Source organism: Camelus bactrianus, chromosome 34 (assembly GCF_048773025.1).
Source record: "Camelus bactrianus isolate YW-2024 breed Bactrian camel chromosome 34, ASM4877302v1, whole genome shotgun sequence".
Lineage (NCBI taxonomy): Eukaryota > Metazoa > Chordata > Mammalia > Artiodactyla > Camelidae > Camelus > Camelus bactrianus.
In genome coordinates, this window is record NC_133572.1 from 16,123,338 (window position 1) to 16,146,397 (window position 23,060).

Below are 23,060 nucleotides of genomic sequence, written 5' to 3' on the forward strand. Positions count from 1 at the left end.
CAGAAACCAAGAGCCACCACCCCATCCACGAGATCAACTCTTAAACCATCTGCTTCCCAAATGGCTCTCCGTTCTGGTCTTCACTCCTCACCCTCACAAACACTGCCTTAACACAATCCCCGTCGTCTCTCACTGCAGTACTGCAGTGGTCTTTTTATCGGCCTCCCTTGCTTCTAATGTCTTATTCCTCAGTGGCAAAAACTGCCAGTTGCTTTCATTTCCATTTTTTTCTGCTACACTTCCCTGCTCACCTTACAGCTGGGTGTGACCATGTGACCACGTTCTGGCCAATGGGAGGTCAGGAGAAGAGTCATGTGGCAGTTTCTGGAGATCCTCTTTAAAAGACAGTTGGTGGCACACTTTGCCCTCTTCTACTGTGTCCTTACTGAAGTTTGCTGCCTGTGATGTGGACGCTGCCGTCTAGACATTTGACTGGGGCCACACATGAGAGTAACAACATAAGGAGAGAACATGTCTTTTGACACCACGGAGCCTTTGATGCCACAGCAGCCTTGAACTGCATCTCTGGACACAGCTTTGTAAAACAGTGTTAGTTTGGGTTGCTATCCATCAAGCCAACCCTAATATCCACTATACAGCTGACCACCTAAATTCCACAACATCCTGAAGGTAATACTCCTGAAACATGGATTTGGTCACGCCTCCATACTTAAATGGCCTCCTGTTGTTTACAGAATAAAGTTCAAACTCCTTGACAAGCCACGTGGTGCCCTCTGTGACCTGACGCTGGATGTTCTCTGGAGCCTCATCCCTCTTCATGCTTCCTCTTCGTGCTTAAAGCTCCAACAGTATTGAATCACGTGTAGTTCACTGAAATCTCCGCAACCTCCAGGCGTTTGCCCATCCTGCTTCCCCTGGCTCGAAACCCTCTGCTTATCCTTTAAAAACCAGTTTGGATGCTTCCTTCTTCTGTGATACCTTCCTCTACCACCCTGGACTCTAACAGAGTTAATTACTCTCTCCTCCATGTGACTTGCACCTTGCTCTTGTTTCTAGTATTGCCTTTACACCACATGGTAATTATTTGTCTATATATATGTCTTCTCACCTTGCATATGAATCTATTGCTTACCTGGGATTTCACATTATATTTCTATGAGCCCAGAAGACCAGAAGTTCTTCTAAGGTATATATTTAAGCTACTGGTATTAAAGCGAAAAGGATATAAAAGAACCAATCATATCTCAGAGGTAGTAGATGTGAAATGTGGGTGTATTAAAGTTAATTCATGATTATAACAAACATAAAGTGTTCAGAAAAAAGCTGGCAATAAAATGAAAATAAATCTGCTACGGAAGCAACTAACTAGCAATTCAGTGATATCTCCTGACTCATCTGGAATTAACAGAGAGATATTTGTAAAGTTGGGGTAAAATGGAAGACAGAACTGGGTCTTGATGAGTATTTTTTTTTAGATTTATTTACATTTCAATTGATAATCTACTGGAAATTTGAGTTATAGGCAAAGCTGTAGGACTAAAGATGGACCCCATATCCTGGACACTTCAAGACAGGATATGAGATCAGGCTAAGTTTCACAAACACTGTCGATCTAAGGAAGCAAAACTTAAGAGAACATGTACAGCATAAAGTTCAAAATAGACCACATTAAATTATATTGTTTAGGGATGCATATATAGATGGTAAAACTGCCAAGAGAAGCAAGGAAATGACTGTCAGAAAAATCAAGATAATCATTCCCTCTGGAGCAAAAGATGAGGCTGGATTAGAAGGAGGCACGTGGGGTTTCTGGGGTCCTGTATCCCTTAGTCTGCTGTTAAATTTTTTCTTTTTCATTTCAGTTATCGTGTTCTTCAGTTCTCACTGGTTCTTTTTAATATTTTCTAGTTCTTTGTTAAAATTCTTACTGTGTTCATTTATTCTCTTCCCAAGTTCGGTTAGCATTCTTATTACTAATGCTTTGAACTCTTAATCTGGTAAATTACCTCTGTTTCATTAGTTGTTTTTTCAGGGTTTTTTCTTGTTCTTTCATTTGAAACAAATTCCTCTGTCTTCTCATTTCATTTAACTTTATTTGTCTCTATGAAATTAGGGGAAGCAGTTATCTATCCAGGTCTTGAAAGGGTTTCCTTGTGTGGGAGTGTCCCTATGCAGTCTTCGTGTGCCTAGTGGCCTTGTTGGAGAGCCAGATCTGAAGTGGGCATGGGTCATGCCTTCCCCCAGAGTGTGCTAGCAGCTATCACCTTGGTGGGAGGTGGGGCTGAAGATGGAGGGGCTAGAGCCAGAGTCATGTGTGATCTGGGGTCTTTCCTACGCTCAGTGGCTACCACCACCCTGTCTGGGCTGGGATTGGGTCCCAAGGTGCTGGAGCAGAAGCCTGAGGTTCTGATCTGAGCTGGTTCCATTCCCTCTAAGTGGGCCTCTCCCGTCTCCTGGCTTTGCCCCAGAGGGGAACAGCACTGAAGGAGGTGGGGTCAGAATGGGCACCCTGTGTGGGCTGGGGTATGTGCTAGGATGGTCCTGGAATGCCAGTCTGAGCTCCAGACTGCTCCAGATCCACTGCCTCCGAGAGCACCAGTAATGGCCACCCTTGCCTTGCTAGATGCAGTGTCAGGCCTGAGCCAGCTCTGTCCTGGTCAAGGGCGCGCTTCCCTCAACAACAGCGGCTTTTGCCCTAGTGGGGAGTTGTGCTAGAGCCAGAGGGGCTCTGGCAGGCACTCAGCGAGGGCTGGGCTGCACGCTGGGATGACCCCAGCACGTCAGTCAGTATCCCATAGTTCCGGTGGGTCAGTGCTCCAGGCAGCTCCCAACGCACCACCTCCACGAGTGTGCTAGTGATGGCCACGCTCATCCCGTTCAGATTCAGGCCTGAGTCAGAGCTGGCTCTGTCGCCCGCCACCACCAGGCATGCCCACCCCTCGGCATAGCAGCTTTGCCCTAGTGGGGAGCTGCACCGGAGCTGGAAGGGCCAGGGATGGCCAGGGGAGCTAAAGGGGCACTGGCGTGTTTGCAGGAAACTGGCCAGAACCCCGGGCAGCTTCAGTCTGCTTCTCCTGCCTACTCCCAGGGGTAAGCAAGTGGGTGCACACTCTCCACAAGAGGGGCCTTGGCTTCCTGCAGCCCACTGGTTTTAACCCTGCTGCGGGGACTCACCTTCCCAGTGTCGGATGCCAGGGCAGGGTGCCCAGCACACGGTTCACATCCCACACTCCCCAGGGAGGATCTCGGAGCTTATCACTCTCCTCCTCTTCTGTGTCCCCTCCTAGGGGCCCAGGCGCTGACCTGACTACGTCTCCTCCCTTCTTACCCAACTCTGTGGATCTTCCTCTACAGCCTTGGTTGTAGAAAAGTCTCTCTGCCAGGCTCCTGTTTGTTTTCAGTGAGAATTTTTGATGTCAGCACGGGGGTGGGGGTGGGAGGTGAGCTCAGCACCCTCCTACTCCACCACCTTAATCTCTTCCCCACGTGTGCTGGGGATGTTTGTTTCTTGTCATAGGTTGTGCTTACATGAATACTTTCTTGAAATGACTTGTTAAGCTGTACATAGATGTTCCGTGTAGTTTTGTTTTTATACTATATTTCACAATTTAAAATGTCAACAAATAAAAGTGAAGCATTCCAACAGCAAAATGGGCAAAAAATCAGAACTGAGTGGCCATTAAACATTAAAAATATGTCCAACACCGTGAATAATCAGGGAAATACAAATTAAAAATACGAGATACCACTTAAGACCCACCAAATGTGCTAAAAAAAAAAAAAAGGATGACAATATCAAGTCTTGGTGAGGCTATGGAAGAACAGAAACTCCTATAAGCTGCGGGAAACCAAATTAAAAAACAGCTGAGGATTATCCAGCAGAGCTAAGGTACGTACACCCTGCAACCCAGCAATTACTGTCTCAGACACACAGATAAGGCTGTTCATAGCGACATCAGTTACAACAGCAAAATTCTGGAAACAATCCAAATGTTGATCACTAGGAAAAAGAGTATCATTTCCACGTATACAACTGCCAGAAACAGATGCCCCAGAGCTGCACACAAATAGATGAATGAGTCCCACAAACAGGTTAAGGAAAACAAGTTCTCAGAAAAAAAGGATGATTTTTTAATATTACATTAAAAACTCACCAAATCACATACACACGTTAGAGATAACATATGTAAGTGGTAAAATTGCACAGAAAAGCAAGGAACTGATAAACACAAAATTCAGGGGGATGGTTGAGGGTGCTTATTGGTGGCTAGGACTGGGGATGGACATACCGGTGACTTCAAGGCATTGTTAATGCTCTATTTGTTCTATTTTTCCAGCTGGGTGGTAGATATAAGTTATTTTTAGATTACATATACTTTACCTATGCTTTTTTGAATATGATACATCTTTCATTTTATAAATTGTTTACACTGAAAATAAAAGACTGATTATTGTTTTGATGTTCCGGGTACCAGACAAGCTTCCAGGAAGGGATTATGAGATTTAACATCTTTATGGCAGAAATATTCCACATGGAATAATGATTAAAAAAAAATGCTTTCTAGTCTACCAATTAGACTTAAGAGAGTATAAATTGCATAAAGCAGTTACTCAGTGTGCAGATACCCCAGATCCACTTTCTCTGTGAGTCCCTGCACTGGAGAAGTGCTTTACATCAAGGTTCAGCTGAAGCAGCCACCATTATCCTACCCAGGTTACCGCAAAGAGCTCCTACATTTGTGCAGATTAAAACTCCAGAGAAGATTCAATTCTCCTGCAAAACAAAGCTGATGACTTTGAAACACAAGATACATTGCACGTTTATAAGAAAAGAAAAATCAATACTTAATTATCAGTCCTCATGTTCCACTTTCGCTGAAAACCAAGTTAATTCTGAATGGTCTGTCAACACTCAATGCCTACACCATTTCTGTTAGAAAGCATCTTTTAGGTAATAATGTCAGAAAGTTTGATTATTTCCAACCATGCTCCTTTCGTATCTATAAACTTATTTTAATTAATTAATACCAGAAAAAGGGGGAAGGGGCCCACATTAAATTTTAATATCTTTTAGCTCCTTCGTCAATTTATCAGAAAAGTATGAAATCAGACTTATAGTTGGGCAGCGTGACTCTGACTGCAACTTGTTAATCCTAAATTTTTCTTCCTTTAGAGCATGCATCCAACTGAAAAGGAAAATACTTGAAACCTTCTCGCTGACTGTGTTTGGACCGTATCATTTTGACCTTCTCCTGTTTAGGCTGAGAGGGAGGGGAAGTCAGAGGGGAGAAAGGCAAGCGCAAGCCATGCCTAGAGGAAATCACTGAGTTTTGTTAATTCCCGGGGCGCTCACATGGTCAGGGAGTCACAGGACTTCCCCTTCTTGAAAGCGTCGCATTTGCCTCAGACCAGCTTTCTCTCAAACTTTCTCGAAGGGGCTCTTAATGACTGACAGTCAAAAGATTCCACAGATTGTTTCCAAAGACGGATCAAAAATAAAAGACACTTCTGACTTGATCAAACCACCTCACTAAACTCCCTTATGCTTGGATTTTCCTGAAGGTGGAGGTCGTGTCTTTCAATTAATTTGGCTTTTAGCCCTCTCCCCACAATTTGAGTCACTGAGAACTGAACATAGATGAGAGAGAAAAGGGGGGGAAAGTGGTTGAAACACATAAAAAAAGTTCAAGCTTTGTTTTCTGAGTCGCTCTGGGTTTTGTTGTTTTCCTTGTTTTATCTAGCCTAGTCTAACAGCCCTTCTTCTGAAATTTGGACAAGTTCCTATGAATGCACACTGAGAAACATCTGGATTCGTGGCAGTAATTTGCCAAACAGAAATCAGCAACAATGGAAAAGTCCTGTACTGCTATAAAGAGAGGAAGAAATGGTAGATATAAATGACTGGTAAAAATTTCTGATATATCATAATAAGATGTTACCTTTCTTAAGTCTTGCCAGAGTTCACTATTTACCTTTTTGATGTTCTTAATTATATAGCCTTTATATGTGGGGCTCTGATTTATGTCACTTAATTTCATAAAGATATAACCAGATGTGCAATTCTTTCAATGTTCAAAATTCTCAGAAACATGTGTTGAATATCTTAATAGGGATGTTGCAAAAGTTCTTGTAAAGTAAAGTTACCTACTTTTCAAAACTAGATTTTAAAAACTTTCTTACACATCCAGTGTGACATCAGCACACCTGACTCTTTGTATTTATAGTCAATACGGCACAGGAGGTCTTCGGCACATTTATTATTAAATAAGTTCTAGAACCAGACTCAAGGACTTTTTTTTTAAGCTGGAAGGCTCCTTAGAGATGATTTAGTCTAGTCTCTCAATTCTAAAGAAAAAGAAATATACGTTGAATGATTAAGAAAGGAATTCCATTATTCCAGGTCCTATAGAGGACATAAAGGTAATTCTTGCCCCATGAAGTTGACATCCTATTAGGCAAAAGGGGAAATATACACAAATAACATGAGCAAAATATTAAGTGCCTTAAAATGGACACCTGCAGTGCTGACGTCTTGGAGCAGAACAACTCAAAAATTCACGGCATCTGAGATGGGAGGAGGGAAATTTTCCTAAAAAAGGTAACATTAGATTTGGCCTTTGAAAAATGGGTAAAATTTTGACAGGAGAAAATGTTAAGTCGAGGAAATTGCAGCTGGGGAATAGCAGGGGCACGTACGGAAACTGAGAGAGGAAGCTGGAAGGTGGGTTGGCCTTACACGCAAGGCTGAAAAAGAGCCGTGCAGACACCCGCCTGGCTGAAAAGAATTATTTCTTGAGTCAACGCTGTGACATTCTCACAGACGCATCCAGTTTAAATAACCTCTGATAACAAAGAATCTGCTGCCTCTTGAGAGTTCCTGTCCCAACTTTGTTTAGTTCTGTTTTCTTTTTATATTGAACTGAAATCACTTTTCTTACGACTTTCATTTATTCGTTCAAGTCCTACCTCTCATGGCCACAGGGAACGAAAGTCCTTTTCCAAAGTCAGCTATCTTTTCTTTTTTTTTCAGTTGTGGTACTAATGACCAAAATATCTCTATTTTTTAACCACCTGTTATACGACATGATCACTGATATTTCCCCATCCTGCTCACTGTATTCTGATTGAACTCTGTGCTCATATTCCTCTTGAGGTGAGACACTTCCATGGGACACAATTCTGATGGCGTTAATGTGCAGTGGGGCAGCCCACTGGCCCTCTTATAGACACACAGACACCCTAATGTATCTGATACGGATTAAGGCCACCTTCACTTGGATTTAGTTTAGTAGGCCACGCAAAGGCACTGCAGGCTTTTGAGCCCAGGCTTACAGCTGTCAGTGGCTACGGCTGCATTAAAAAAGGAAGAGAATGAGGGGGGATTATTCGGAAACTAGGGTAATGGTCCAGGGAAAAGGCAATGAGAGGCTGGATTAGAGTGGTGATAGTGCAAATGGGATGGAGAGTGATGTGAGGGGTGCGGGGAAGAAGACACCGTGGGGCTTGGCATCTCGTTAGATGGGGGAGGGAGAAGCCACAGAGTTTTCAAGCTTTTAATTTGGACTGGGAGAAGAGTCTTATTAATCAGGTATGAGGAGAAAGTCTCAAGGCACAACCAGCTTCAGGGGAAGGTGTTGGGTCTGGCTTTGGACATAAGAAGGTCGAGACAGCAGTAGAGGCTAAGAATGAAGGAAAACTGGGGAGTCATCTTCCTTTAACAGTTGAAACTGTGGGAATGAGGAAGATCCTCAAAGCAATGTCTTTAAAGAGAGAAGAGAATCTTGAGAAATACCTACTTTTAGGGGCTTACAAGTCAGAAGAGCAGAGAAGGAGAGAAGAGACCCAGTATGATCCAGGGTAGGGATGTCAAAGAAGAAGTAAAGATTTATCAGCAAATATCGAGGAAGTCAGGAAGGGAAAGTGATTGCATTTTGTGATTAAGAATACATATCAAGGGATAGATGGGATTTCAAAATTGTAGAATAGATAAACAAGATTGTACTGTATAGCACAGGGAAATATACACAAGATCTTATGGTAGCTCACAGAGAAAAAAATGTGACAATGAATATATATATGTTCATGTATAACTGAAAAATTGTGCTCTACACTGGAATTTGACACAACATTGTAAAATGATTATAAATCAATAAAAAAATGTTAAAAAAAAAGAATACATATCATTAAAGGGCAATTTTAGTAGGGTATCAGAGACAGAGATTGTGTAAGATGTTAGGATATGAGCAGGCTGTGAGGAAGGGGAGACCACAAAGATAAACGAGTTAAAGAGCACTGCCAGTCTAGTGCAGGAGAAGGTTCAACAAGGTGGAAGGGAGCTGTTTGATTGCGCTGATGGTGGTGGGAGGGGTTGGTTTCGCTTAGGATGCAGAGGCCAGAGCACAGGTAGTGAAAGGATACACTGAAGAGGGAGCGGTTAGAAGTAAGGAAGTCCACTCTGGAATCCCGGACCATGTAGGTGAGTTGAGATAGTTACGTATAGTCCCATCCACAGTTCACTCAAACATAATGGTTTACCTCTAGCATTCAAGTATTCCACGTAAGGGCATTTACAGTATATGACCTGAAAGGACAAAAAATTTAATTAAAAAACTCCCAAAATATGATTGAGAAAGAAAGCACTGGCTCTCCAGCCTCTGTCTGTCTCTTCCTGTCAATCTCTGTCTGTCTGTCTGTCTCTCTCAAACACACAAGAGCCATGAGCACTTTCAAGATATTTCTTTGATTCTATTTCCCCGGCAAGTGGTTTGATGAGCCAAGTTAACTACACATTGACCATGAAATTATTTCACACAGGCAGGTAAATTAAGTAAAATGCGAACATTTTTGGTGCTGAATCCTGATCCTAGGTCCTGAGACACCAAGAGATTTGCATTCAAATATGACTAGAATGGTCTCATTTTGTGACAATCTGATTTGTTATTTAAATGGTTCTTTATAAATTTGGATTTCCTTAGCTTAACATTTTTGCTGCTTTCCCTTTATTATGTGTGGTAGATTAAAGAGCACGTTTATCGGTTGAAGATAATTTTCCTTGAAACAGCAAAACTTCAGTTCAGGGGTAGAAAGTGCTTATTAAACTTGTTTTAACATTTTAGCCTTTAACATAATTGAACCAATTCAAAGGTTTTTGTGTGTGTTCAATGAGGTAGAGTTTTTCTTTTCACTGCTAACTGCAGAGATAAGAAAAATGCCATGGCATTTGATGGAGACATAACAAAATGAGAATTTTTATGAGAAACTCAAATGTTTCATGTCAAAATAAACAAACTGCCTGAAAAAGTATGTCATTCCCCATAATTAATCAGCTCTATCTGAGGTCGCTAACACACACACACATGCACACACAAGCATGCACACACACACAAATGCACACACACACACACTTTCTCAGCAATACTGAACAACTACTTCAAAGGTCCTGGAATGCAGTGTGGGTTTCACTCTTTCGGGCTTTAGACAGTTTCTGTTTCTTTGTCTCTAATGCTTTCTAGTTGGCATCTACCTGACAAACTACTGCTATTCCAGATTTAGCTCAAACAGTTCCTTGTCTGGGAAATCTTTGCTGAATGGCTCAGGCAAACTAAGCCCTCATCACACCTTACACGTTCCTTCACTCTCACTGCCTGCTTACTGTACGCCCAGTACCTTGCACGGTGTCCAGCACCCAAAGGAGCTCCGTGATGCGTGCTGGCTGAATGAATGAAGCACTGACAAAGTTATCTGGAAGTGATCCTCCTTTTTCCCTGGCTGTTGATTGTTAAGCTCCTTAAGCATTTTCCTGGTTTTCTTCCTGCCTCATCAGCTGCCTCTCTGGCTCCATTTCTGACTTCACTTGCTTCCTACAGCTCAGTCAGTGGTATTACCTGCTCTGCACAGATGCATTCCCTTGATAAGCTCATTTCATCCCAGATCCTCAATTACTGGGTCTCAGGGCAATGCCTTTAATGCTGGCCTCCAGGACACCTAACTGCTCCTGGGTAATTTTCCAGTTTTCCTTCAAGGTAGTCAACCATGAACTGGAACCAAGGCTAGAGTTTAATTTACCTTTCAAGATCCTATCATGTGCAGTAAACTTGGTGCCCATTTTCTTTTGGGTATTTTCCTTTTGGAATTAATTTTCAAAAACCCAGAAGAGAACAAACAGGGTGCCAAAGGTTAACTACAGGACAACAGCAGATTGCTCTTTGCAAGCAGAGTCCAGCACCGTGGGAGACAGAATCAGAATTCAAAGCATTCTTGGCAAACTGGAAAGGTGGTTGTGCTAGTCAGCTGGGACTACCTTAACAAGTAGCACAGATTGAATGGCTTGTACAATAGAAATTAATTTTCTTACAGTTCTAGATTCTAGAAGTCTGAGATCAAGGTGTTGGTAGGGTTGGTTTTTGTCTGAGGCTTCTCTGCTTGACTTGTAGATGGCTGTCTTTCTGTCTTCACAGAGTTTTATTCTGTGCTTCTTTGTCATAATCTCCTCTTCTTGTAAGTGCACTAAGCAGATTGGATTAGGGCCCACCCTAGTGGCCTCATTTTACCTTAATCATCTCTTTAAAGGCCCTATCTCCAAATTCAGTCACACTGTATGTACTGTGGGTCAGGACTTCATCTTACAAATTTTAAGAGGACACACATCAGCGCATAACAGTGGCCAAAGACAGAAAGAAGCTTGGTTAAAGGGAGGAACTTGAGGAGCAAAACAAACTCCTTGTTCAGCAGATGAGGATGAGCTGGGTACATGTAAATTAGGCAGAAAAAGTTCCTGAGGTCATTGTGAATAACAAGGCAGCAAGGCAGCAAGGCAGCAATGGAACTCAGTAAAACACAAACGCACAATTCCTAGGTATATAAATAGGAGAACCACAGGATAGTTTGTGAGGTAACTTAGCAGTTATGCTTTGCAGTGATCAGTAATAAAACACTTTCCGATTCTGAACTCCAAACAGAGATGTGATGATTCTGGATGAGATTCAGAAAAAAATAATATAGAACCGTATTTTTTAAATTGAAGTACAGTCAATTTGCAATGTGGTGTTAATTCCTGTTGTATGGCATAGTGACTCATTTACACATGCATATTTTCCTTTCCATAGTCTTTTTTCCTGTAGATCATTACAAGGTATTGAATATAGTTCCCTATGCTATACAGTAGGACCTTGTTGTTTATCTGTTTTATGTACAATAGTTAGTGTCTACAAATCCCAAACCATGTATTTTTACCCAAACCATATACTTTTAATCATTAGAAAGTAAAGATACTGAAATTTCTCAGCCTGGAAACAAGGAAGCTGAGGAGGGGTTTATTAATGGTCTTTTCTCAAAAAATGTCACTTGGAAGGTAGTGATTAGTAGTTCTCCAATCCATAAATTAGAGAGTAGAAGGAAGAGAAAGTTAGATTTTGCATAAACTATTTCTTAATGCTAATGACTTAGTTGTCATAAAAAAGTATTTCTTAACAGTGTTGTTAAAAACTGGAATGGTTTACTAAATTTGAAAATTAAAAATAAGATAAGTTATCTTTTATTTCAAGCAATTTTGGCATGATTCTGCCTAAAGTTTTTAGCATGTGGAATATAATCATTCATTCGTTTGTTAAACAAATAGTTATTAAGTGCTACCACGGGCCAGACATTATTCCAGACCTAGCAGTGAAACAACAAAGTTTCTGTTCTTATGGACTTTACTTACAGTTGGGAAGACAGATTTTATACACAAACACACACACACAGAGTCACAGACACACAGTATTAGGTAGTGATAAAGTCTATGAAGAAAATAAATGAGGCAGGATAAAAAAGAGTAACATGACTGGTACTATTTTAGACAGTGTGTTTAGGGAAGGGCTCCGTAAGAAAGAAATATTTAAGGAAAGACTTGGATGAATCAATAATAATAGCCAATGTTTACTGAGCACTTGCTATGTGCTAGACATCTGTGCTAAGCTCTGTATTATTAAATCTTTACAATGATTTTCTTTACAAAGAGGAAACTGAGTCTCAAGGAAGTTAAATAAATGCTAGTAACTTACACATTCTAGTAAGACTCACAAGTTCTGGCTGAGGCTTGCTTTTTCCCTAGTTGCTATTAATATTAATATTAACTTTAATATTAACATTAATGTTAATGGATGAATAATGGCCCCAAATTAATATTAACATTATTTTTAATATTAAAGTTGAGGTCCTATTGGGTATAGGGTTTCTCTTTATTTATTTTTAATGAATAATACCTAGGTAATAGACGAATTTTACAGAACTCTAGAGTCCCTGTGCAATGTTGAGCACCATCTGTGTTTTGTTTCCGAGGCACCAGGAAGACCAGACAATTTACTGACGTTGGTCAAGCTGGAAGGCAGGTGTCTCAGTAGACAAGAATGGATGAGACCTCATGGACCAGTGGAGGGGGTGGCTTTTCCTAGAAGAGTGGATCATATACCCATGGTAATGGAGAGAAGGTGGGTATATTGGCACAGATGCAGATGGTAGGTAGTGGTGGCGGTGGGTAAGGAGGCAGTGGGTAAAGGTGGCAGTAGGAGCTTGCAGAAGTTCTCTTCTGGTGGCTTCTACTTTCTCAGAGAGTTAAAATAAGGATTGATGGTTATTTCCTTAGTGATCAAGTCGCCTTCCTTAGTACAAAACACCTCATCAGACTTAACAGAAAACTGTCACAAGGGAGAGACAGACAGGAAGGCCACCAGCTGCAATGCCAAGTGATAAATAGGTAAATAATGTTAGTCTCAGTGGAGAAAGTGAGGCCAGAGAAGGGGGTGATTTACACTTCCTGAGTGACTCAAAGGAAGTTTTACAGAGTGGGTGAATTTGCAGCAGCACAGGAAGGATGTGACAGTAATGGACAGACACTGTTCTAAGTATTTGTATTCATAACGGTCCTAGGAGAGGTAGGTGTTAGTCTTGGCCCCGTTTTACAAGTCAAGGGACTGATGTACCTGGCCACACAGAAGGTGTGTGCAGCACTGACACAAACTTGCCTCGTCTGACTCCAGAGTTTGCTCTGTCAATTGTTTCCCCAGAACTTTCTTAGATGAACACAGTCACAATTTTAGAACTGCCTTCTCAACCTTCTGTTTGTCCCTCTGTGGTTCTTTATGCATCAGTTGACCTCAGGATTCTACTTGAGATGGACATTTTGATTGATCTCAAACAAACCTGCTGATTAGGGTTACCAGGGGAGCTCTTAGAAAATTTCAAGTCCCAGGCTACACCCTCGGGGATTCCGATTTAATTGGTCTTGACTAGGGCTCAGGCATCAGTGTTTTTTTTGATTCATGCCTTGGGTGATTCTAATGTGCAGTTGGGGCTGAGAATCACTGACTTACATGAAAGAGAAGAGCTCTGAGGGGGTAGATAAAGGAATTTGACACTTGCAATACCATTGCTTTGGGTTAAGGATTTTCTGTCTTAAAACAGAAATGCTCTAAAAGGTTGGAGCAACATGTTAAGTCTCTAGAAGGATCTTAGTGGGGGTGTTTTTATCAACTCTCCTTTCTCCTTGTGACGAGACTTTCAGGAGGGGCTGGCAGTACAAGCCAAGAAGCCAAGGTTGACTAGAAAGCCCAGGATTTGCCCTGTTCTTAATAAAATCATTTGCCATCAATTTGAATATTTGCCAGGGTAATTTAGTCATTTTCTCCAAGACCAAACCAACTGTTAAAATGGTCTAGAGAACTCAATAAATTTCAGGATCATACTTTGGTTAGTGAAGTGCAACGGCTAGGCTCTAAGCTTCATGAAGGCAGGTGTTCTGTCTTGTTACATCCACAGCATCTCCCATAGTACCTAAAACCTAGTAGCCATTCATTAAACACCTGTTGCATGAGAGCAATTCATCACTCATCTTCATCAGTGTAAAATGATTTTCCCTGGGAGAGGAAACAGATTTGTTGATCGAGTCATAGTCTTCGCAATACCACTGTAAGAACATTCTATAATTTGCTCCAATTTATTGACCCATTTCCCTATTCAGTGACAGGTGGATTGTTCCCAACTTTTTGCTATTAAAAACAATACAAAGAACACCTTTGCATAGACATATGCATTAACATAGGAGTCTTTCTAGAGTAAATCCAAAGAAATAAAATCGCTGGGTTGGTGGTATGTGCTCTTGAAACTTTTATATATTGTTAACTAGCTTTCCAACTTGATACTCCAAATAATGCACAAAGTGCAACATATAAAGAAGAAGACGATCAATTTGACTTAAAATGTAAAGATTCTAAATGACAAAATATACAATAAATGAGATAAAAACATACAACTATAGTCCTTTTCACTTCTTTCAGTGCAAGTAAAATCTGTAATAAACAAACTCAAAGTTCTAAGTTTGCCTTTTGTAATCAGCTTTTAAAATGACTAAGAGAGACTAGCACCCCACCCCCATCCCCTTTGTGTCTGTCTTTCCCCCAGAAATTGTTTAGGAGAATATTCACAATCTCCAGATGGTTCTTCAGGGCAGCTTGGCTGATGGTAGTCAGGCTGAGATCCAGGAAAGAATGATCTAAGACTGCAGGTGCTCATTCTGCCATTTTTCCAAAGCAAACTCCCGGCCGTTAGCAGGTGGGGCAGAACACAGGGCTGCCTGGAGCCCCTCCCTGGCACACCTGCCTTTCCCTCCTGCTCGTCCCCCAGGGACAGGCCAGCTTTAGCAACTGGACGGTCAAGCTTTCCTGGGCATAACTAATGCAAGAGAATTCTCACTAAGGCTGATGATAGATAGATATGCTAATTTCTTCCTTTTTGAAGCATTCATGATAAGATTTTTGTCCTAACATGTAAATTCTGGCTGTAATCAAATAACTCAGAGTAGAAGTGTCTGACCTTTCTCAGGGAATCCTTTGAACTCTGTATCTCCAAAAGCTTTAACTCTTACCTGTTTAAGGGGTGTGAAATACGTACACAGTGACCATGTGTAATTTATGATGTAGACTCTAACTTGACTTGAAATTCGAATGTACCATGCCGAGAAAAAGGGAAAAAAGCTTCACTATGGCCATAGTTCACTTCCAGTTGTGGTAGAGCTGCTCTTCCAGAGGAAACTGTATGTTCCCGTATATGATTGTATTTTATTTAATTAATTTATTTATTTTTAACTGCAGTACAGTCAGCTACAATGTGTCAATTTCTGGTGTACAGCACAATGTCCTAGTCATGTACATATATACATATATTCATTTTTATATTCTGTATAGGTTATTACAAGATATTGAATATAGTTCCCTGTGCTATACAGAAGAAAGTTGTTTTTTTAAAATTTATTTTTATATATAGTGGCTAACATTTGCAAATCTCAAACTCCCAAATTTATCCCCTCCCACTCCCTTTCCCCTAGTATCCATAAGATTTTCTATGTCTGTGAGTCTGTTTCTGTTTTGTAGATGAGTTCGTTAGTGTGCTTTGTTTTTTTTAGATTCCACATATGAGTGATATCATATGGTATTTTTCTCTCTCTTTCTGGCTTATTTCACTTAGAATGACAATCTCCAGGTCCATCTATGTTGCTGCAAATGGCATTATTTTATTCTTTTTTATGGCTGAGTAATGTTCCATTGTATAAATATACCACAACTTCTTTATCCAGTCATCTGTCGATGGACATTTAGGTGGCTTCCATGCCTTGGCTGTTGTACATAGTGCTGCAATGAACACTGGGGTGCATTTAGATGGAATAGCAATACATGTGGCAATTTTCCACACAATGTTTTAAAAGGACATTTTAGAAAAAAAGAAAACAACCCAAACAGGCCTTTTTAAACAGGAACTCAACATCTTCTCAGCCTAATTCCATTTAATTTTATGTACTCAATTCTAATTTTTATAGTTAGTATATGTGATTTGCTGTTGTTGTTTCTCTGAAGCATAAGATAACCAGTAAAATGTATTTTTTCAATGTACATGCTTCTTTTTTTTTTTTTCAACAAGATAGGAATAAATTTACTAGCTTTTCCCTCCACAGAAAAATCAAAACTGCTGCTACTGCTATGTGCCCCTTCTACCTGAATGTCCATGCTGGCTTCTCACAGAGCAAGGCATTCAGTGCAGCTCTTCCCTCTGTGCCTTTTCTCTGGACTGGCTCCTTGTGCTGAACACAAAAGTACTAAACTCAGCACTGCTGCTCTGGGTACCAGGTCACCTTGCTCCTCTCACAAACCTTCATGTGGATTGTATTCATTTCTAAAGCATGAGTGTTTGGCTTCCATGTCTTTACTTACTCTAATAATGGCCAATATTTATTGAATCCTTGCTATGCATCAAATGCTTTCTATGCACCTTGTCATGTAATTCTCCTCAGCACAGGGCCACAGATATGTTACCCCAACTTTACAGATGGAGAGAAACTGAAGCATCAAAAGCTTAAGTAACTTGCTTGAGACAGTCGGGCAAAGAACAGTATCAGGTTCTTTAGAAAACAAAAGATAGAGTTAACCATATGATCCAGCAATCCCACTCCAGGGCATTTATCTGGAGAAAACTCTAACTTGAAAAGATACATGCACCCCATTGTTCACAGCAGCAATGTTTACAATAGCCAAGATGTGGAAGCAACCTAAATGGCCATCAACAGATAACTGGATAAAGAAGATGTGGTGTATATACATGATGGAATATTACTCAGCCGTAAAAAAGAATGAAATAATGCCATTTGCAACGACATGGGTGGCCCTAGAGATTATTATATTAAGTGAAGTCATACAGAGAAAGATAAATATCATATGATATCACTTATATGTGGAATCTAAAAAAATGATATAAATTAACTTATTTACAAACCAGAAATAGACTCACAGATGTAGAAAACAAACTATGGTTGTCAAAGGGGAAAGGGGTTGGGGGGAGGGATAAATGAGGAGTTGGAGGTTAACAGATACATACTATTATATATAAAATAGATAAACAACAAAGACTACTTATAGCACAGGGAACTATATTCAGTATTTTGTAATAACCCATAATGCAAAAGAATCTGAAAAAAAATACACATATATAGGTATAACTGAGTGACTTTCCTGTACACCTGGAAAAAAAAAAAAGATAGGCAAGTGGCAGGGAGAAGATGCAAACCCAGGAAAGCTGACATCAGAGACGGGGCTCCTCACCACTGTCCTGGGCTGCCTCCCATCTGCCTCCCCATTCATTGCCACAGCCCAGCTCCATGAGAGCAGGTTTCTTCTGCTTTGTTCACCAAAGTATTCCAAGGGCCTAGGACAATGCCTGACGGGTGGTTAACACACAAGAAGTATTTCCTGAATGAATATATCTCTTTGTTGATTTTCTGTTTCATTTCTTCAGTAAACAAATGTTGGCTGAACCGATAAAGGTGGGCCTTATTTTACACATTCTGCACATTCGAGGTACAATAATGAACAAAGTCCCTCCCCTCAAGAAGATTACATTCTTGACGGAGAAGACAGACTACTAAATATTTAATGTCAGGCAATAATTATTGTGAAGGGAAAAAATCAGGGCAAAGGAGCTAGAAAATGACGTGGGGGTGCTATTTCTGCCACAGCACTTGTGGAAGGGATGTCTAAAATGGAGACGCTTGGACAGACCCCTGGAGGAGGGAAGGAAAGGAGTCATTTGGTGGTCAAGGGGAAGAGGGCCCAAATAGAAAACACGGATGCAAAGGCCATGAGCTGGGAGCATGTTGGGCGCGTTGCAGGAACAACAGGGGCCAGTGCATATGGTTCCCGTGAACAATGAGGAGAGTGGGAAGAGAGACGACCAGAGAAGTGGAGGAAAGGAAAGCATGGGGCCTGATGGGCCATGGAGAGGACTTTAGCTTTTATACTGAGTGAGATGGGAAACTTAATAGACCGTTTTGAAGAGTGAACTGATGTGGTTTACTTCCTTAGTGGGGAGACCTGGAAGAGGGCACGCATGGAAGCAGACAGACCAGTCGGAGGCTATTACCATGGTCCGGGCTGGAGGTAACGGTGGGTTATACCAAAGTAGTAGCAATGTGAGTGATAAGAAATACTTAAATTCTAAATCTCTTTCAAAGTTGGTACGATTTATTGATAGAGTGAATGCAGGATATGAAAGAGAGAGAGAAACAGCTCTACAGTTCTAGACATTTACTGAGTTGGGGAGGCTCTGGGAGGAGCAGGCTTGGGACTGGAGGGGAATCAAGAGTCTGGGTTTTGAACATGTGTTTCTCACCATCTAGTTCTGCCTTGTGCAGTGAGAACATTCAATAATGATCGCATAAGGCAGCAATTCAGGGACCTGCAAATCCAAACACCCTTGGGGTTACCAAGGAGGGAACCTAACTGTATGACGTTGCCAAGTGTAAAACAAGGCAGTGGTGAGGCCAGTGAACCAGAGAGTTCACGCACGGTCCACAGGCACTGACATAAAGCAGAAAGTTGTGCTGGCCAGCGTTGCCCTTGACCTTGAGTTTGTGAGCCCTGCAAAATGATATCAGCGTCACTGCCTTTTGTCCACGTCATTATTAGTTAATACTTAATACGTACCTTTCTGCTAAACTGAGCGTGTAGCTGAATTTTGTAGGACAGAAACTGCACATCCTGCTTTCATTCATCAATGAATGTTGTTATTCTTACAACAGATACTCATTACGCCCTCACTCTGTGCCAGTCACAGATCCAGAAAAGACATGACAGCAATGGATAGTACCAAATAATGACCAATGACAATAGCAGTTATGAAAACAAACAAAACACAACAACATAACATAATAGCACTAAGAGGATTCTGAGTAGTTTAAATAGATGTTTGAAGTTGGGCATTCATACAATTAAGTTCGTATACTTAATTCACAAGACATTCTTTCAGGACCCCCTTCTTATTTAACACACAATTTTAATAAATCTAAAGCAGAGGAGGAGAAGGGAGGAGCAGTAGTGGGGACACTGAGAAGGGTTAGATGGAATAGGAAACACCATTGCACTGCTGAAGAAAAAAATATTAAAAAAAAAACACAAAATGTTTAAAATGTGCAAGTCTGGGAGACTTTATATTTCCTGTATGGACAAGAGGTCTGTTACAGCTTAATAAACCTGAAGGCTTCACTGTTTTAAAGCACAGCACAGTCAGGGATGGTCATCTAGTGAGGTTTGCATTAAACCTATACACTCTGCTTAGTCAGGAAACATACAATCCATTTAAAAAGTTTCCCTGAAACGATGAATGTACACATTTAGAGTGATTTGTTTCAGGTATTTGGAAAATCTACCGAAGTGAAATGCCTCATTCTCTAGTAACTCTGGGTTGCTGCTCTGATCCTGTTCTCTGGCCTGTGTGCCACATACACAGTGAATAGACGCTAAAAACACCCCCTCAGACATGCTTTTCCTTTCAGCAACTGCCTCAGACTCTCTCCCATCACTTGCCCCCTTCTCTGCCTCCCAATTCCTTTCCAGTGTCCAGCCAGCAGCTGTCCCATCTATTAATGGCCTGCCCTTTGCTGCCTGCACTCACAGTTGGACCTGATGACAGAATTTAGCATCCCTGCATCTGCCCTTTGACGTTCCCTGGGGCGAGGCTGCATGCATGCACGTCAGGTACCCACCTCTTCTCACCTGGCTTTTGCAGCTCAGAGCCCAACCTAGGCTTGTGCTTGGACTGGACCCTCGAGAACTCACCACGACTGCCCTTATATTCAACACGCACTGGAAACACCCTTCCCACGTGAAAGAGGCACAGCCAGCACAACATGGACAAGGATGCAGTTTGAGTGGTTTGTGAGTCGCTGATCTTTCTGTTTAGAAGTGGTGCGCCCACAGAACCATAAACCTTCGGCTTCCATTTCTGTGAAGTTTGCCATCAGTCTCAACCTGAATACGGTCTGCAGAGCTACCAAACTCTTCCAGTCTTCACTGGTCTCCCTTATGTTCAGAAACAGTCATTTACAAAGCGGGAAACTAGGAAGAGGTAAGAGGTACTCAGTCCGTAACTGTGACATAGACCAAAGCTAGAGTTAAGGTAAGGATCAAACCAGTGATCGTAGCTTGTTTAAAGCAGAAAAAAGGAGCTGGCCAGCCACAGCTAGGGAGCCTGATGGTGTGGAGCTAAGTAAACAACACGCACCTGTCCACTAAGTTTTACAAGTTTTTAATAATGTTAATTTTTGTCCAAGGTAAAGGAGGATTGTTACCAATAATTGCATTACTCAAGTGTGTGTTCTTTAGCTTCAAACTAATTACACTGAACCATGTGACCTGGGTTTCATAGCGCATACAGACCACAAACTCACTTTTATAAAACAAGTTATCTTATAACCTCTGTCTAAAGGCAAATAAAATGGCAAGCATCCCGGGGTCCACACATTGCCCTTGCCATCGAAACTTTCTTTCTACTATTTTCAGTTGCTGCACAGAAAATTGAGTTCTGTAGACCAAATGTTAACACGTAATAGCATTACAACAGCCACAACAGACCCGAGAGTGTCGGGTGCGCGCGCGCGCACACACACACACCCCAGAGCAGTGACAATGGACATATCTCTGTAGTCAGGGCCTTTCCATGCGCACTACTCCTCCTGTTTTCCCAGCCAGCTGAGCATAATTTTAGCATGATGAGCTCTGTTTGAATAATAACATGACTGATTCCACAGGAACCCTCAACAACAGCTTTCAAAACTGCCTAGCTCTAAGTTTTCAACTTGTGTTTTGCAGGCCCCTGAACCATAAGATCTTTCCAATGGAACTCAGTAATACACAGCAGTAAAATAATCTGGCTTGAGTAACAATAAAGAACAAACTGTGCTCTGGAGGCCGGGAGGTGGGTGTCCTGGTCCGAGCTTCACCACCTATATCCCTACTCCTGGGAACACCCTTTAGGCCTCTCTGTTTCTGTATCAATAATGTTAGAGAAGTCCCTGAACAGTTTCTGTGAAATGGACCCCGTCGTCTGGTCTGAAGTCTTTGAGGGGCTCTAGAACCTTCTCTGCCCCTTCCAGTTGAGCCCCAGTTCAAGTCTTTTCAGTTCAACTGCTTAATCTCTTAAACCTGCTCTTTTCAGACCCCTCTGCTTACTCCTTACCTTCCCATCTTCATCTGAGCAGTGACCTTCCTTTGTCCAGAAAGCCTTTTTTGGCCTGGTGGTTGCCAGAGCCCAGCCTGGGCCTTGGCCTCACCAACACCAGGCAGGCCCAGGAGACAGCCCAGACCTGGCCTGAGAGCCTGGGGGACCCTGCCTCCCTCTGGTGGTGGCCTCCAGCAGCCTGGGCTGTGCACAGAACTTGTTCCTCAAAGTCAGATTGTAAGAGTGTGAACTTAAAACTAATAATTCAGTCGTCTTTACAAACTGGTTTTTTCTCTTGTGGTTTTCTATAAATGTCCCCTCCTTTACTGAATGGAAAACAAAGTAGGGTCACACTTGTCTCTTCTTTCCTCTTGGTGCACTTTTTTGATCTGTCTGAAAGTGTACAGCAAATTCTTTTGGGTCCCTGTAAATGCCTAAGGAAAAAAAAGTGCCAGAAAAATGGCTATTCAGCTAGCCTTTCAAACTTCTAAAAAAAGCAGTATCAAATACTTTTTTAAATGATTAAATAAGGAGGGGTTTGGGGATGCAGTCCTTAGAGCTGGGTACTGGTTACACAGATGTGTTAAATCTGTTAAAATTAATAGACCTGAATACTTACGAGATCTACATTTTTTGTACACACTTTACACTTCAACAAATTTATTTTTATTTATTTTATTTTTTAAAATTTTAATGTAATTTTTAAAGGTTAATTTCCACTTACAGTTAATTACAAAATATTGACTATATCCCCCATGTTGTACAATGCATCCTTGAGCCCACCTTATACGCAACGTTTGTACCTCTGCTCCCTGACCCCTACATTGCCCCTGCTCATCCTCCCCACAACTGGTCACCACTAGTTTGTTCTCTGTATCTGTGAGTCTGCTTCTTTTTTGTTATATTCACTAGTTTGTTGAATTTTTTTTGGATTTCACACATAAATGATATCATACAGTATTTGTCTTTCTCTGTCTGACTTACTTCACTTAGCATAGTGCCCTCCAAGTCCATCCATGTTGTTGCAAATGGCAACATTTCATTCTCTTTTATGGCTGAGTAGTATTCCATTGTATGTATACACCACATCTTCTTTATCCAGTCATCTGTTGATGGGCACTTAGGTTGTTTCCACATCTTGGCTATTGTAAAGAGTGCTGCTATGAACACTGGGGTGCACTCAACAAATATTTTTCAAGTTAAGTGAACAGACTGTGATTTTTGAAATGCTGCCATATCAATGATATTCTTCCCTTACATAAACAACAAGTAAGACTCTTCATTTCCAGAGGAGTAGGAATTGTTACAAAATTCATGTATTAGTAAGTAGAGTTTGATGAATATACCTAGTGATTCTCTAGGCTGAATTTCCTAACAGCAATTACTGGAACCTAAGAGGTTTGTCCTTTCCCACTAAAAAGGCAATGCACACACTATTTAAAGGATGGAGTACAACAGAGATTGGACGTTTTATTTTATAATTTTTTTAACATGTGTTGCACCGTATCATTATTTATGCATGTTTATTTCCAGGCTGAAGGGTCCTATGCAGCTGATAGAATTTTCAACAGAATAATCATAAAAAGATTGCTCCCACCCAAACTGAAACCTCAAAAACATTCTTAGTGGGCTTGAGCATCCCTTGAGAATACCTCAAACAATGTCTTTTCCTGATTAAAGAGATTTGTTTTATGATTCTTTTAAAGGAAGCCTTAAAATTCACTCGTTTGAGAAAATGTTTGATGTACTTTGGCACTCGATTTATAGAACAGTTGGAAAATCAGGAAAGTCTAGGAAAGAATATTCTACAACAAAAAAGAACCTATTCTATAGAACCACAACTCTGTGCCCAGAAAACACCCCATGCTACCTTTTTTCCCTTTCCCTGAATTGATACTGCAAAGGGAATTTTACATGCTAACTAGAGGGTCAGATCAAATCTATTTGGCAGTGTAATCTACCCCTTTCAAGAGCCAGATCCTTCCCCTGTAACGACTGCTCATAACTGACAGTAGCTTACTGTTCAACTTCTCATCGCAGGACGATGCTGTGCCTGAGAAAGGTGTCTGTGGAGGGAGGCGGGA

General features: G+C 41.2%; 1 protein-coding gene across 31 annotated transcripts in view; it reads right to left on the reverse strand.

Moving 5' to 3' along the window:
* Nucleotides 1-23,060, reverse strand: part of LMNTD1 (lamin tail domain containing 1) — a 314,635-nt gene that overhangs the window by 39,712 nt on the left and 251,863 nt on the right. For 23 of the 31 annotated variants that reach the window (XM_074357488.1, XM_074357490.1, XM_074357489.1 and 20 more), the window contains one exon: nt 8,497-8,542. The exons of the other annotated variants lie outside the window; for them this stretch is intronic. In XM_074357488.1, the coding sequence (XP_074213589.1) occupies nt 8,497-8,505 (9 nt within the window). In that variant the 5' untranslated portion in view covers nt 8,506-8,542. The remainder of the gene's footprint in view (nt 1-8,496; nt 8,543-23,060) is intronic. 31 annotated transcript variants of the gene reach the window in all.